The sequence below is a fragment of the Mytilus trossulus genome, chromosome 1, assembly GCF_036588685.1.
Source record: "Mytilus trossulus isolate FHL-02 chromosome 1, PNRI_Mtr1.1.1.hap1, whole genome shotgun sequence".
Classification (NCBI taxonomy): Eukaryota; Metazoa; Mollusca; class Bivalvia; order Mytilida; family Mytilidae; genus Mytilus; species Mytilus trossulus.
In genome coordinates, this window is record NC_086373.1 from 24411365 (window position 1) to 24429534 (window position 18170).

General features: G+C 33.0%; 1 protein-coding gene across 2 annotated transcripts in view; it reads right to left on the reverse strand.

The window, feature by feature from the left end:
• LOC134719644 (IQ motif and SEC7 domain-containing protein 1-like) overlaps positions 1–10480 on the reverse strand; it is a 92900-nt gene extending 82420 nt beyond the window's left edge. For both annotated transcript variants that reach the window (XM_063582643.1, XM_063582629.1), the window contains exon 1: positions 10008–10480. In XM_063582643.1, the coding sequence (XP_063438713.1) occupies positions 10008–10219 (212 nt within the window). In that variant the 5' untranslated portion in view covers positions 10220–10480. The remainder of the gene's footprint in view (positions 1–10007) is intronic.
• Positions 10481–18170: the final 7690 nt, after the last annotated feature.

Sequence of the window (18170 nt, forward strand, 5' to 3'; positions counted from 1 at the left end):
GAAATGGGGTATCTCCCAAGTTCTCCATAAATCATAAAATTTGGAGTCGAGTTTTTAAGTTTTAAAATGTGCTTACAGAATTTCAAATGAACTCGCTCAAGTATATCAAAATTTTCGTATCCCCAAATTTCAGCCCTGTATAGAAGAATTGGTACAACAGCTTTATCAAACATTTCTAGTTGGCATTTAATCGATAAGTGATTCAATCTGCTCTTCTTGATAACACTATACATAGCCTTAGTTGCTTGGTCTCGTAAATATTTTCTAGTTTCGAAAAAAGATGCATTTCTAGAAAAAATAACACCAAGGCATTTATAATGTTTAACTATCTCTATTTCTTCTTTTTCAATACAAAATTTCAAATTATTGGGTATTCTTCCTCTTGTAAAAACCATCACTTTGGTTTTACTAACATTGATTCTTAATTTCCAATTATTACAATATTGTGAAAAATTATTTAAAAGTAACTGTAAATCTGAACTTGATATCGATTCAGCAAGTAAAATAGTATCATCAGCATATAATAATACAAACAGTTTTAGGTATATATTAAGTTCATTTTCCATATCTAAAGTTAAAGATTGTACACCAGTTATGTTAACATTTTCTAAATATTGCTGTAAATCGTTCAAATATAGAGAAAATAACAAAGGAGAAAGATTTTCCCCTTGCCTAACACCAATTTCACTAGCAAACATGTCAGATAAATTATTATTATGTACAATACGTGACTTAACATCATCATACATATTTGAAAGACTCATTTTTCATTAACTTTTAATACAGATTCAGCAATTTTTTTATTTCTCTTCCTTAAGGGGAAGCTGTGTTCTCAATAATGTTTGTTTTATCTTTTATATCATCGTGACATGTCTATAGAATATATTTTTTTAGTTTTTATAATTTAGTAGTATCCCTCTCTGAGACCAGAAGAGGTTGCAATAAATTAATAGGTAACATGGGTGCAACTACTGAATGAAGATATATAACATGCATTTCAAAATCAAGAGTGACTTAAATCAGAATTGGGCTTAAGTGCACCTAATATCTCAAGTCAACTTGTAACATGTTTGATCTTGTCTATTGACCAAAGCCCGAATATGGCTTTCCTAAACTGTGACGAAAATTAATTCAGACCTGCATTTTATAGAAGAACTATTAGATAAGGGAGAGATGTGTAAAGAAAAGCAACAGGAATGTTTTTGAAACTTCACAAAATATTGGTCATTTTTTTTTATCTTTTTCTTTCTAACTTGTATCAATGTTAAATCCACATTTTGAAATCTGTATCTCAAAAATTGCATATTTTAAGTAAAACAGGGCTGTATTTTGTTATCTGGCACAGCAGCCAAAAAGATTAACATTTTCACTTTAGAATCTACCCCAATATGAAAGATATAAATGTCAATTTATTAGGGGACCAGTCCAAAATTAAGAAGCCAGTGCTAAACAGCTCCTGCTAATCGATTTCACTATATAGAGAGGATATAGAGAGGAGACAAGAGAGTGATGATTGAGATATATGTATCTAAAACTCATAACACAAATAATGTTGATGGATCGTGACTTTTTTCTCAACAAGTCAGATTAACAAACAAAAAAACTGTGTAAATATTATGCAATTTTTGCAACGATTATAAACTTTAAAGTGTAATACCAGAAGAATTACTGCATTCCAATGCTTGGCTCCAGAAAAATTCTAATAGCATGAACTGATGGCAAGAAGGCCCTAATCAGATTGAAAAGAATTTACTATAGACATATAGTAAGTTAATCTTAATTTTAATGCTATCTTTAAGTCTACAGAAGTTGAAATGACAGAATCCCTGTTAAAATGTTTTAAAAAAAAACTGTGTCAACATATTCACACTTTTGATTATGCAGAGCAACGGAAAAATGAGCATTTTCTAGGTTCCTAAGTAAAGTTTATCCCATATAACAGTTTGATATGGTTTGATAACAATATCTTTTTTATGGTTTTCTGGGGGAAGAAAAAAGATATCGGAAATACATAATAAACTGTACTTTTGTGGTCTCTTTATCTTTCAAAAGGTTATACAGGAAGTCAAGATTATTTACATATTATGAGGCTTTCTAAGCTTTATTTTACAAAAAATAAAACAAAATATAGTCCTTCTGTTATGTTTGCCTTTCATCTATTCATGAGAATCATGGTTTTCATACACCAGGTCCAGCACAATGCTTGCAGAAAATTTGTTTGAAGAAAAGGGATTCGATATAACACCAGAATTTCCTTTTAGGCAGATGCACATGATGCAGGCCTGCTTTTCCCAAAGATGCTAGATTCACAAATATATTTATTTTGTATTCACCTCTAGTATATTAAGGGTAAATTTATTTGAGCAGTGCAAATGTCCACATTGGTCAGGTGGCTGTTCATTAGACAATAAATGAAAGGCCTTCAACAATCCCAAATATACTCATCAATTCACACTCTATAAAGGATATAGGGACCCTCATCTGGAGCCTAGATTTTATAGTCCTAAAATCATAAACAATGAGTCAGAATAAAAACACTAACTTGCACCTATAAAACCATCAAGGCACCTTAGCTACCTTGATATTTCAGAGATTTATTTTGTTTCCTTCTATCAGACGGAAAAGCATTCACTGACACTTCAATAGTAAGAAGCACTAACTGTCAATAAGGAAGGTTCTTTTTCATTAACTTTCCATATAAATAGTTTTTTGGTCATTAAATGTACAATGATTTTAAACTGATAACATTCACTTTAATTTTTAGTCGCAATCTCAAATCATTTGACGTAATCCATGTATTTTTAACCATAAAAGGTAGTCAAGAAGACGGAGATTTGTAGCATTCCATGTATACATGGTTTACACAAAATCACATATATTCTTATGTTTACAGGTGGTTTATAAAAATAAACAGACTAGACTTCTAATGTTAAAAAGTCATGTTACTAAGTGCTTATTTACATATTAAATAAATTTATTCATAAACATTTGGAAAAAACAAAACTGAAATGAAGTTAACTAAGACAATTATATTATTCTGAATAAAATATTGCGCTTTTACATCAATCCAACAAATTTATATCTTTATCATGGCTCAAAATTAGAACATTAAATTAGAACAACAGTTATCTGAAAGCCAGCAGGCACTGCCCAGATACTCAAAACAAAATAGCTTAATTAACTTTGCATGCATTGATTCTCGAAACCATGAGAAGATAAGACTTCATTTTTTTCTTATTTCTCTTTTGCTGTATCGATTGCATTTGAAAAGCAAAAGGCAAAACAGGAATTTATGCTTCAATATGGAATTTGAGAATCAGAATTACCAATGTAAATTGTCAATCGAATCAATAAAATGGGGAATGTACTGTCTAAGGGACACAGATGATGCCCAGCTTGCATATAACCTTATAAAGCGATATAACTCAAGAACGGTATAAGTGGAGTGTTACCAAATTTCATACTTAAACCATGTTTTGTGGTAATATTTGCATTGTGTATACAAATCATAACATTTTGGTGAGGCATACTAAAGTAAGGGAAGGACAAATTTCAGGACTCACAGTATGGATGGATAATGGTACAACTGCGGCTGCATCAAAAGTACTTCTTCAAATCTTTGCCCTATTTTAGCATCTTTCAAAATGCCTCTTATAACAAAATGATGGCTGCAGCTAAATAAAAAGCAGCTCCTTTCATCTTAGAACAATGCTTCAACTTTTCAATTCATTATTTTTAGTTTCACTGCATGTTTATATTCCAATTTACAAATGTCCAACATTGCCAGAACAAACAGCATTTGACACCTAATGAGTCCTTAAGCTGAAACTTAAATGCCTTTGATGTTACATGTGTGTATAAATGAAGGTTTTTACCTAAGTTTTGATTCTCAGCCAGTTTATGCAACGACTTTAAAAATGATATTTCTTACTTCTCTGCTTTCAGCATTAAGAAGAGAATGGTTTGGCTTGAATTCAGAAAATTGCATCTAAGTGGTGCAGAATGTTTTCATATAAACTGTAACCTTAGAGTGTGAGCTAGTACGTTAAAAAACTCATTGAGTTGGTCTGGTACAAAGCCAAGTAATCAATGCTCTTTGCAGTTCATGCCATGCCATCAGGTTTTTTTTTTATGTTACTTTAATTTGTCTGTTCTTAATTGGTTAACCTACGTTTTGGAAAATAGGTTAATTATTGTCTCAATATTACATCATTTAAAATGACTGTACATGTAATATTTTTATTTGAAATATATAATTTCTAGGTTTTGGTTTTAGGAAATTGATTTAATTGACTAACATCTTAGCTTGAAGCTCTCTGAGATACTGATACCTTGACGATTCTCAATATAAACCCAAGAAAAGCCCGCTGACCTATGTATTGATTGATTGGTATTAAATGCCATTTCAGCCTAACGTTCATTTTGTGGTAATAATTTTGAATTGGTGGATTAAGCTGCAGTGTCTGGAGAGAACCACTGACCTTTGGTTGGATGACCAACAGTCCTTAGCAGTTTAAACAAGAATGTGTCTCCAGTACACAAATGCCCCACTCGCAATATTATTTTCTATGTTCAGTGGACCGTGACATTTGGGTAAAAACTCTAATTTGGCCAAAAAATTAGAAAGATCATATCATAGGGAACATGTTTACTAAAACTTCATCAAAAACTACCTTGACCAAAAACTTTTACCTGAAGCGGGACAGGGACAGACGGACGGACGAACACGAACGGACGCACAGACCAGAAAACATAATGCCCCTCCACTATCGTAGGTGGGCCATAAAAATAATATTGGAGTAAAGGGTAACCTTATTGACTCCTGCAGGAATCAAACTCAAAATTTCCATGTTGACAGGCTTAAGTGATATTGTGGTTCAACTACTTAGACAACTCAGTTACAGAGGCCCCAGACCAATTTAAAAACTCAATTTAACATCACTAGCCTTACTACTTGAACCATTGACATATATATGAAATTGTGCACATGGAGGAAAATATATCATTGAGCTTTCCATTGTAAAGTATAATAATAAGTTATAATTCATAACTCAAATTCCTTTGAAGTGTCATAAACACTAACTATAAAAGGTTGTTCATATTTGAATGAGATGACATTTTCACAAACAATGATTCAGATAATTTACAATGCATTTGATATAAGTACTTCAGTATCAGGTGTCAGGAGAGTATTTGTAAATAAAAACAATCATATTCATACATGAAATATATGTTTAGGACCTGATTTAAGCCAAGTTTTTTATTTGTTTAGTGCTGCTCATTGGTAAACTTTCTGTGTAGTGTTTATATAATGAGTGCTGTTTCTCTTTTGGCCCATTTTTGTTTTGACTGTGGTTTTCATCTTTTGTTTGTATTTTCTTAAACTGTTTGACTTTTGGTTTTGACCGCCCGTCCCCAAACTCTGTTATCTTTTTAATTTCAAAATTTATATATAACAGTTTATAATTCATTTTGTAATTCAAGCATTTCCATCAAACTTGTACAAATAATCTGTTAAAAAACACCATTTTTTTAAATCAACTTATTACTAAAAAAAAACAGTTCAGGTTTGGTGGAAACAGTTTTACAAGTACTTTCAAATCTTTTTTCTATTTATTGACAAAATCCAGACAAATTACATGTTTTCCTGATTTAAATTGCACAAAATTCATCATCAAATAACTCATGCATGTACAATGCACATGCACCATGGACCGCTTGCAATTTAAAATGTGACAATTAATCCATCAGTTTTGGTCAATTTTATTACAATTTACTAAGTTTCAGCGTAAATGGGATTTATTGTCTAATTGAACCACACAAAACAATATTTCTAGAAAGAAATTCATTTCACCATGTAGTTAAATGTATTAGTTGGAGGTCTCAGCAACCAGCTTTGTAATCACACAGAAATTTTAAAAAAAGTCACTCTAAGGATGATTCAAAGAAAAGTTGTTCCTCAAAAAGATTCATTTTTTAAAATAGTAACAAAAATTATACCCCAGATATTGCAAAAAGTTTTTCTTACGCCCATTTGACCTGATTTGTTTTTCAATCAATCTTATTTCTTTTTAGATAAACTGGAAAGAGACAGACCAAAGATTAAGGTCACTCCAGGTCAAAGAACATTTATCTAATCTTAGCCAAAGGATAAATGAAGGTGTTTCACTTTTTTTTGTTAAAAGCTTAAAGAGGAACAGTTTGAGTTTGCTCTGTTTGTTTAACTAATACTTTTACAAGATTGATTGTTGAATTTTAGACCTCAAATCAATACACACATATGAAGAAGAAGATGCTTTAATTCCACAAAATGGACTCACAAGGAGCATAATATGATATCATTATAATATTATTTTACAAATATAATAAACAATACAGTATGAGAGTATACATAGTAACAAACAAGTTTTCATATATTAGTATATACATGTATATAGGTAAGGACCTTACCTATATATATATCTATATGAAGCCCAGGTGGTCGTGTGGTCTTGTACACAGGTTACAGCGCAGGCGATTTGGTGTCACGATATCTCATTAGCATAGGTTCGAATCTATATATATATATATACAACTCGTCTAAACATCAACCCAACAATGTAAGATCTGTAAATTTGCTTTTGCAAATTTTTGGTTCATCCCTCGCAGGGATTCGAACCCATGCTACTGAGATATCCTGACACCAAATCGTCTGCACTGTAACCGGTGCGCTATATATATATATATATGTAAGTACATATAAAAGACAGCACCTAGTATATTGAAGAATATACTATGGAATTTTAAGTATATCTGACGAGTACACTGTCATGAAATACATGCATGTACATAATGAAGGATATGTTAAAATAACTTAAAGAGACATATTAAATTTTTCAAAAACTGCCTGTCCCAGTAAAAAAAGTTGAATAGCAGCAAAGATTTAGCAAAACTGACTTTTAATGTTACAATGTATCACAAATATCTACTACCAAATGAAAATGTATCCCCTTTTTCAAAGCAGAGGCCCCTTATATAAATTTACAATCATAACAACAAATTTACAATGCTGTACATTCTTTATACAGAAGATTTCAAATTGACATCCTCTTGGTTCAGCCAATCAATTAGATTTTTACTTAAGCAGGAAAAACTGTCAACTGCAAATGAAACTATACATGTACCATGTATACCGCGGTACTACGGTAAGTAATGTCTATTTTCTATAGAATTTGACTATCTCTGCATAAATTCTGCTTGCAAGAAAGTGTCTACTTTGACCGATGTATGTCATCTAAAAGTTTATTTTCAAAGTGTAATCTTAAGCTTGCACACCCAATACATGTATCAAACCTGAACGTCAACAATCAATACCTAAACAATTCAAAACACACTTAATTTCTTAAAACTCTAAAGTTTAACTCTCCTTTTCCAATTCAAAAATACAAGTTTGAAGTATAACAGGAAAGCTACTAAAGTCATTAAGTACAGGTTAATACTATTTCTACACTTTGATTTTATTCAACTTTATCTTTGATGTGGTTATATTTTATTATTCAGTCTACAACAGAATTCTTTTTGTTTCATGTAGTGATGTGTTAAAAGCTTAAAACATTTTTGTTTGGTACACATCAATCATTTTAATCAATCTAATTTTTGGCTCCAGGAAACAATCGCTGTTTTCTGAGTTAATACAACATATTTCATCTTTCTGATAGATAAATTCAATCAATATATGTCTATGTATGAAAAAACTTCCCACTTTAGAAAATAAATATATTAAACATACATTTTTTTCAATAGGCTTGACTAAGCTATTGGCCATGGCATACTGAAAATGGCAACTTGAATTGCAACATTAAGAAATTTCAAGTCAAAGTTTAATAGATGTTTTGCTGAATTTACCATGTAACTGATCTTTTTTCTGTTCCCTAAGACAGCGAGTTTAGAGGTCAAGTATGTATATAGGAACACAGCCAAAGTACAAATGTACATCTGTACCTTAAATCTCCTAGCCCTAGACCTTTTATTCACAATTAAATTCTCAGAGCCTTTTTGTTCAAGGTGCACAGCCACTAAATAACTACTGAAAATTCAGAAATTATTGGAAGCAATTTTCACATGCCCATTCCCAAACAACAAGCCCAATATTGAGATTAATTATTCAATCTCAAGATGTGAGTTCTAAAATTGCTATATTACTTCTCCAGTTGTATGGTTCACAAAAAAACTGAATACTTCAGATAATCATTTCTCAATTTGCAGTTTCGAAAATTTCAGTTCAAAGAAATGCTCTTCATAATTATTATAAAATCTTTTTCTATAAAACCTCTATAGAGACTAAGAGTACAAATGGGCTTTTGTGCAAAGTGCACTTATTGAAACACAGTTGCTTTGCCTTATGTGCATAAGACATTCACTTTCAGACCACACAAATTTTTAGAAAAAAAATTTAAATCATGTAATTGCAACTGAATCAACTGCAGGTGCGTGACAATGTTAAACATATGTGGAATAATTCTGCCTTTTTTGACAGTTTGGGATCCGATAATGTCAATCACTCTGACAAAAAGTGCTATGTGAACTCTCGAATGATTGATTCATTGTAGTGCAACTTTGAAGTCAAAGTCTTGCAGAAATATTTGTTTTTATCTCCCTGTAGTAATTATCAGTTATATGTGAAACATTAACTGTAGTTATCAATTTGATTGATTTAATTGTTGGACTTTAATTCAATAGTTTTTTTCAACCCAAACATTGTACTTTTGGCAGTGTTTTTAATCAACGCTGGAACTTTTGAGTACATAAAAAGCAATTTGAATACATTAGCTGAATATCATAATAGGGTTTTGGTTTAAAAACTAAGTCTGCAAGAGTCTTATGCCGTTGAACCTGGTCCCATTTTTTTTCTTTGAGAAAAGACAGGATATGTTCATTAATAAAATAACTATTGATGGTTCAATCAGTGTTCTCTCCAGGGCATTTTACCATCATGGTAATGTGATGCTAGTTTCTAGATTGTGTTATGGATGTGATGCTATAATTTCTAGAAATAAGATTGTATTTTACAATTCTCTATTTACAGGGATGCTATGTTAAATCTGTGGAGAGAACACTGGTTCAATATTTAAACATGACACCATGTAAATGTAAACAAGCTTAAGTTGAAGTGAAAATTTTAAATTTGGCTGAATTCTGGAAAATATGCATTCTGTTTATATGCATATATGTGTATTGTTATGCGTTTACTTTTCTACACTGGCTAGCGGTATAGAGGAGGGTTGAGATCTCACAAACATGTTCAACCCCGCCGCATTTTTGCGCCTGTCCCAAGTCAGGAGCCTCTGGCCTTTTATATTCTTGTATTATTTTTATTTTAGTTTCTTGTGTACAATTTGGAAATTAGTATGGCGTTCATTATCACTGAATTAGTATATATTTGTTTAGGGGCCAGCTGAAGGACGCCTCCGGGTGGGGGAATTACTCGCTACATTGAAGACCTGTTGGTGACCTTCTGCTGTTGTTGTTTTTTTCTTTGGTCGGGTCGTTGTCTCTTTGACACATTCCCTATTTTTTTCTCAATTTTATTCTGTTTTACTTTTAACAAGATACATAAAACACCACTCATCTTTAAATTTTGATTGCTTTGTCAAAAAAACAAAAAGTAGGACTTTTGTTTACAGCACTTGGAATACATGCATCACAAGATCTAAATTTGTTTTGCAACTATTGATGTGCAGCTGAATATATATACTATGTAGGCTCAGACCTCTTTCTTCAAATATATATATATATATAGTATCTTTGTTATTAGTTTGGGTCAATAAAGGAACTTTCCCAGTGTAAACAGCTTTAAAATCCTTTTAATAATTGTACTCAAATGTTTACCCTGTAATGTAATTGTATGTTTAATCCAACTGTGTAATTGACATGTGTAATACCATCAGTAATCAATTATTACTGATCATTACATTATGATTATATTATACACAACCTGTTACCAAATCAATATCAATTATTATACACACCTGTCATTCTCTGTGAGGGATGTCACCTTCTCTTTAAGTTCCTTGTTTTCTTGTTTTAGGTGAAACATTGCTGCTTTTAGTCTTTCAATTTCATCTCTTTGAGACTCAATAATCCTCTCTTTATTTTGCACTAATTTCCACAATTCCTCCATCTTATCCTTGTTAATTATTTTAGACTGAACTATAGTAAATTCCCCAATAGTATATACCATTTCTTATCATGATCAATACACAAACAGAGCTCACCCCATTCTAAATGCTACCAAAAATCGTCAGCCATGTTCCATGGAAAAAACAACACAAAAAATCAATGCCAGGAGAATATCAGGAGCGAGAACTTATTTACAACTCATTATCAGTCTACTGTTCACAGTCTAGTTGTAAATTGATGTAAGAAAAGCTAATTTGTGTATTACCCGCCAGCACAGATTTACCTTACATTACAGTCCCCATGGCCCGGAAGTTGTGATGACGTCATTTGACAGGTACGATCTCGGTAACGCCACTCGAAATTAGGGACAGGTGATAAAAATTCCAGAGTGAATCATTTCCAAAAATTAAATGTTTATTTTTACTTTGGGTGTTCATGTTATTTAAAGGAACATGCTGAGAAAATTACTGTTTTTTTAATAGTAAATCATGGCATGAAAAAAAACTATATCGTGATTTAAATCTAATCAGTCGAGTCACTGGCACTTGGCTCTATCAGGGACGTATATATAAGTCCTTGGCTCTATATAACATGTATTTTTTTCAGAGACAAGTGCCTTTGAGAACAGTGGCTTATATTTTCACCTGGTGTACATGCATTGTCTCTGAAATGGTCAATTCGGCTCGCTCTTGGAGTTATGTATATTTATTTTTAAGGTGCAATTTTTAAAGATATGAAATATGTTTCTCCATTTTTTAACAGACAAATAGACACTAAAGATATATAAGGGGAAAAAAAGAAGATGTGGTATGATTGCCAATGAGACAACTGTCCACAAGAGACCAACATGAAACAATATAGACCACCGTACGGCCTTCAACAATGAGCAAAGCACATACCGCATAGTCAGCTATGAAAGACCCCGATATATATGACAATGTAAAACAAATCAAACGAGACACTGAACTAACGGCCTTATTTTAAATGATTTAATGACTGTAGAGATACTAGTAATCTCAGTATTGGAACCATAGTAGAGTCATAATCATGTTTCAAAATTTGACAAAAACAATAAAATAATATTTTCGACGAATTCAGTCTTGCCGGTTCCCGTCTCCTTTAAGCTTAAACAGTGGCGGATCCAGAGGGGGGGTTCCGGGGGTGCGCACCCCCCTTTATTTTTGCCGATCAATGCATTTGTATCGGGACATATGTTTTGCACCCCCCCCCCCCTTTGCCCTGGGTTAGCACCCACCCTTTCGAAAATTCCTGCATCCGCCCCTGTTAAATGCCAAATTAATAGCAACTGAGTCGATCAATTATCTAATTCCTTGAAGATGAACTTTCTGAGTACAAGTTAGTTTAAACATATTTATTTATAGTGGATTGGGAAACAAGTTTTGCAACTTATATTAATCCCTTTCCACTTTGCGGGTGCGAGTGCTGCCTTGTAGCGGCATTAGCCTACTCTTTTTCGAAATCTACAAGGGTGTCTTTAACGTGCAAGAGATATGGCTATCTCTTAACACGGGTCGGCCATTTATCGTCCCCTTCCGACGGACTATCATCGTTTCCTCAAGACCATACTCGCGAATGGTGTCAAGGGAGAGCCGAAAATTGAGTTCCTGAAATTTTCATCCCGAACGGGAATCGAACCAGGAACCTTTGTGTTAGTAGAACAAGTTAACAGAGTACACAGTGACATTTTCTTAGAGAAAACCTAGCGAAAATTTCTAAAAAAGAAACAGTTACATCTTTGAGCAATATGTAGTCACATGTGATCTGGTTCAATATGTTTTGCCCTTTTTATTCTAGAACATAAAACAAATTGGGAAACTTAGACTTTAGCTAACCTATTGCCCAGGTCAATTGATATGACCATCCCGTTGAAATCTTTCTCAGATTTTTAAAAATATAATTTCAGTTTGTTTTTCTTTCAACTCTTTTTTGTGCAGTCATTCTGTGATGTAAAAAAATCCTTTTATAAATGCGCATTTTCTTATGTATCGACTCAGAAATAACTGTTTGATAATTTGTCTACTTTGTCCAACTAAAAATAAAATCCCCGACACAAATGAGAAAAACACGTGTGTCGTAACATTGAAAACAGCAATTATGAAAAAAACCAACAAAAAACACCATTTCTTGCTTGGTTTTTGTTTTCGTCGTCTGATGTAAGGGAGATAACGCATACTCATTGTAGTGTAAATCGTTTAAACTTTCAGGGGCGGACACCAATACGAAATAGTTAAAAAGTTTAGTGGTTTTGTAACTGCTAACTACGCTTTTCAGCCAATAACTGACATGAAACATTCCTCTACATCTTTTTTTTGGTCAGACTTTCTATTAAAGAAACTCAACATGTATATACACTGACTTTATTACCACCATGCACTCCATGCACCACTACCCCACCCCCTCACGGTAGCACGACAACAGTAAATATTTGATGAACTGGTCAACGTAGATTACTATTGTCTTAGGGATTACGAAAAAAAACCGTCTTGATTCACGCAAAAAATAAGTCATTAGAGTGAACTGTACCCCCACGGGCCCTCCGAATTTTTTTTCTTCTCAGTCTTAAGTTTTCTATGTTTTAAGACCTTTATTTGTCTATTCATTATATTTCGTGTTAGCCTCAAGATGTTGTCGGATTTATTTCGTCTTATAATTTTGAATTGTTCCTGTAGGTATTATCTGCCTTTTATTTCTTCTTCTTCCTTTATATACAGTACAGGCCTCTCAGGGGAGTATTATCGTACTGTTTTATGTACATGTTCAATGTGAGAACAGCAAATGTGCGGGTAGGTGCGAAATATCTATGTAGTGAAACGGTGATTATTTAAAAGAAAGTTAAAACAGGGTTGGACATCTATCGAAGCTGAACCAATTGCACACCCCTTTTGAATGAATCAAGGGTTGTGCAGCTTACTAGTTATTGTGGCAGTCCATTGCAGATTATGAAGGTGTCAGGGAAAAACGAGTATCGATATACTTGAGTCCCGGCAAAAGGAACAAGGAATCGTTCTTGGTGCTCTCGTACAGTTGTTGTTTCTGGCTGTAAGTTTTTGGATGGTATAGCAATGAGTTCGTGCACTACTCTATCAAACATGATTGATTTACATTTAGCTCTTCTTTCCTGTAATGTATCCCAATTTAAAGTTTGTAGCTTTGATGTTACTCCGCTTGTTCTTCTATAATCAAGTACAAATCGTGCGCATCGTCGTTGTATGGCTTTTAATTTGTTTATATTGTCCTTAGTAGCTGGATCCCAGATGGTGCTAGAGTATTCCATGAGTGGTCTTACAAACGTTTGATAACATAAGGCTTTTGTTTCACTGGGATAGTTTTTGATGTTTCCGAGAGTTTGAAGAAAAGCTCGGGTCGAGTTAGCTTTCTTTGCGATGTTGTCTATATGTTTGTTCCAACACAATGTTTTGTGTATAGAAAGGCCAAGATATCTCGCCGAGTCAACCTCTTCTATAGGATATGGCCATGTATGTTATAGTTCGCCTTAATCGTTTGTCTTTACGTCTTTTTGATAAGGATGGTATTGTTAACTTGTCTTTAATTTAATCGCGTCATTGAGAAACTGTCACATTGACGTGTAATATATCAAAAATCACAGCTAAGTCTACTACCAATGACAGATATCTCAAATAAAAAGATGATGGGGTATGCATGCATTCTTCTATAACTGGCATGAGTGGAATTATTGCACTAAAACCATCTTTGAATGAACTCAACTGTGATGAAGTGATCAGTACAATATATGGCGAAACTGGTTGGGTGTTGTACAAATTAAACAAACTAGACGTGGTTTTATAGGTCTTTAGGCTTGTGCTGTTTTCTGCTCTTTGGTCGGGTTGTTGTCTCTTTGCCATGTTCCGCATTTCCATTCTCAATTTTATAAAAGTTACAGTCTCATAAACATATACACCACGTATCCTGTTATTCTTGCCAGAAGAACAGTACCACTTTTAGATACTAGTATATGAAAAATGGTAATAACACGTTAAAAGTGTGTGCGTCCGAAGCACTGTTCTGGATTTACCCCTTCATTAGGAACACTCGAAAGACAAACATTTGAAACCATTCTATTGTATATTTCCGTGATTACATGAACTTTTGACAGGATGAAATATACATACTGTATTTCTAATTTATATTGGATTATCTTTTGTATCCCAACTCCTGGTATCTAGTCTCATGTTTCGTTCTATAGCGAGTCTTAAAATTCAGTTGCAAATCACGATGCATGAGTTGGTAGCTGGTAATGAGCAATGAAGTATTTCAATATTAAATTATAAAATCTGACTGATCATGATCTCAAACTTTTCGAGAGTAATTGTAAAAAAAAATATTTACTCAAATGATTTCTGATGACAGAAATAAAACTCGCACAATTTGTTTCTTGAAATCAGACAGTTATACGTGATAATTAAAGAGACACTCAGAAAAGAAGATTTAGGTCAGTATTAAATTGAATTGACCAGCAGTTATTAGATGCAATTACCCTAGAAGTCCTGATTATTGTGTTAGGTGATTTTTTTTATATAACTTTATGGAACTATCGTAGTTCAGCACATAAGGCATAGCTCTGTACTTTTTGTGTATAATTGTTAACAATGTCAATATTGTAAGCTTCCATTCCATTAACTGGATTTTAAAAGCATGCAGAAGTATCATTCCAAACAGCATTAGAACATGAGTATAATGATTATCTAAAACATTTTTTTTTTCTTTCTTGAAAGTGATCAATACACATTTAGTTTAAAGTAGAGATGTTCAAACTAAAGAATCCAAGGCCGTTGATAAACCAAAATGCCCACTTGGAACGCTGGTTAAGCTACAGTCAGTCAGATTTATTTAAGCCATTTGTTCACATCAGAGACATGTATGATGCAAGACCTAACAGTTGTTAAAGAAAAAGTCTAAATTTAAATTGAAAGAAAATTGCTGAAATTTGCAAATCACAAAAATACTGAACTCAGAGGAAAATCAATTCGGGAAGAGTGTGAGCCTCGGTGTGGGTGTGATCAGAGACATACTTATATGTCTCTGGTGGGAACAATCACAGACTACAACCAATGCAACATAATTACTATAGTTAGTGTCGATTTACTAAAGAACAAATACAAAATAGCTCCTTTGTCATCATTAATATGTTTTATCACAAGGCCCTACACAGCTACATGCATATTCTAACAACTCCAAGCAATCTTCGCAGAAGAGCAGGATACGTAAGTTGTTCTTCTCAAAGAATTTTGTTTCTGCATTGAAACAAATCAGCCAGATAAATAATTTAATCGTAAATTTTCAAATATTTAATATAGAGTATAAGTTAGCTTTCTGCTCTTTGGTCGGATTGTTGTCTCTTTGACACATTTCCCATTTCCATTCTCAATTTTAGTATAATCTTTCCATTTCTAATAAAAATGAGTGATGGCCATCTTGGATGGTAATCAGAGTGGATCCAGAATGTATTTTGTCCATTAGCTTAGTGTCAATAGACGATGGCAACATAATAGAAAACAATATCAAGAACTACGTTAAAAGAGTGAGGAAAGATACCAGAGGGGCAGTCAAACTCATAGATCGAAAATTAACTGACAACGCCATGGCTAAAAATGAAAAAAAAACCAGACAAATAATAGTACACATGACAAAACATAGAAAACTAGACTAAGCAACACGAACCCCACCAAAAACTGGGGTTGATTTCAGGTGCTCTGGAAGGGTAAGCAGATCCTGATCCACATGTGGATATTAAAAGAGATGACTGGTGTTCTGGTCCTGAAAAATAGTCCACAACCCATTGTGATGTTAAGGGGTGCAAAATTATGCCATTAGCTCAAAATGCTTCAATACTAACTGAAACTGCCATTTTTCTGTTTGTTGTTTTGAAGTAAGAGCAAATGAATCAAATTATATTAGACCGTTGGTTTTCCAGTTTGAATGGTTATACACTAGTAATTTTGGGGCCCTTTATAGCTTGTTGTTCGGTGTGAGCCAATGCTTCGTGTTGAAGGCCGTACTTTAACCTATAATGGTTTAATTTTTAAATTGTTATTTGGATGGAGAGTTGTCTCATTGGCACTCACACCACATCTTCCTATATCTATATACAACATAAACAAGTCTTAATTGAAAACTACGTTCAAACCTATGATTGGGTTGGATAAAAACCGCATTTTTAATACGTGTGCATGTAAAACAAATTTTCTAAGAACAGCACAAACAACATTTTCCGAAAGACCAAAACAGTGAAAAAGTATATTTAAACAAAACGCATTTGACTAACAGGTCGAACAACTGATGTTCTTTAACCCTGCTGACTGCCATTGGCGATTGCCAAATAAAATTTATTATACATTTGAAAAAGTACTTGGCAATACTTTTTAGTTAACCTGAATAGAAAACAACAATACACAATATATGTTTACTGCTAGTTCTCTTTTGGTTTTCACATGCTTTAGTTCTTGCTTTTTTGTGTGTCATTGAGCTGCTGTGCAATTTAAGTTTACCCAACTGCTCCTTTCTTCAGAATCCTAGTACGTGCAAATTTATAGAAGCATGGCATAATTATCATGTCCTGATTTTTGCTTTAAAATAATTATTTGAATGATGATGCACATGAGTGCAAAACATCCCAAACCATTACAATCAGTTACTGCACTCATTGTAAAACTATGCAGGTGATGCATTAAATTTTCATATTATTTGCAAGAATCAGGATATTTTACAGGTGTTTTTACAGAAATAACAACATCTGAACTTTTTGCCAGTTTTGTTGATTGTAATATTAAATCAAATACATGTAAAGGAAAATGCTTTCTCAAAATTATTACGACTGCTAAGTCATTCATGAGCTTCTTTTCTTTAATCACAAACTATTTGAAGTAGAGTGCCTATGTACACCTAGGGATAATGATTGCTTTTGATTTGTGACCTTAAAATTAAAATGGCATTGGAATTAAAAAAAAACACAAAAAAAACATTTTCTGCAATATTTTAACTGAGTTATTTCCCTTTGTCCATTATTTTGAAAGAAGAACACCATACCATGTACAATTGGAAACAACTTGTTTGTGTACTCATATAAAACTGTTCTTTAAAAAAGTGGTTGTTATCACATTTCTTATGTAAATTGGATATCTGGGGATATGTTATCAATCAAATGCTTCTGTGGATATAGAGAGAATCAGGTGAATGAACAAACCTCTGAACTATATTGCAGTGGCGGATCCAGGGGGAGGGTTCTGGGGGTTTGAACCCCCCCCTTTTTTTTGGACGAACAATGCATTTGAATGGGGACATATAGTTGGAACCCCCCCTATGTCCTGGTTGGGAACCCAATCTTTTTAAAATGGCTTGATCTTCCCCTGTATTGTGTGTTCTCACAAAACACAGGTAGTGAAGAGTTTCAAACAGAATGTATCTTTACCCCCAAAAATTTTCATGGGCAAGAAATTATATTAAATTTTCAACATAGTGCACATTTTCTATAGTCTTGTATACAGCATTTGCAAAGCTAAGACATAAAATATCATCAAAAGTACATTTTTCTTTATCCAGGATTTTATTTATCCCGAGTCAGGAGCCTATAATTCAGTGGTAGTCATTTGTTTATGTGTTACATATTTGTTTTTGTTCTTTTTTTTATACAAATAAGGCCATTAGTTTTCTCGCTTGAATTGTTTTACATTGTCATTTCTGGGCCTTTTATAACTGACTATGCAGTATGGGCTTTGCTCAATGTTGAAGGCCGTATGGTGACCTATAGTTGTTAATTTGTGTCATTTTGTCTCTTGTAGAGAGTTGTCTCATTGGAAATCATACCACATCTTCTTTTTTATATACATGAGAATAAATGAATCTGCACTAGCTTATAGTTTTTGAAATAGCTCTTGATAAAATATTAATGTAATCATCATGAAAATTAGGTAACACTGTTATAAGCAATCATTTGATGCCATATGTATTTAAAAAAAAAGAATAAGAAATTTTAA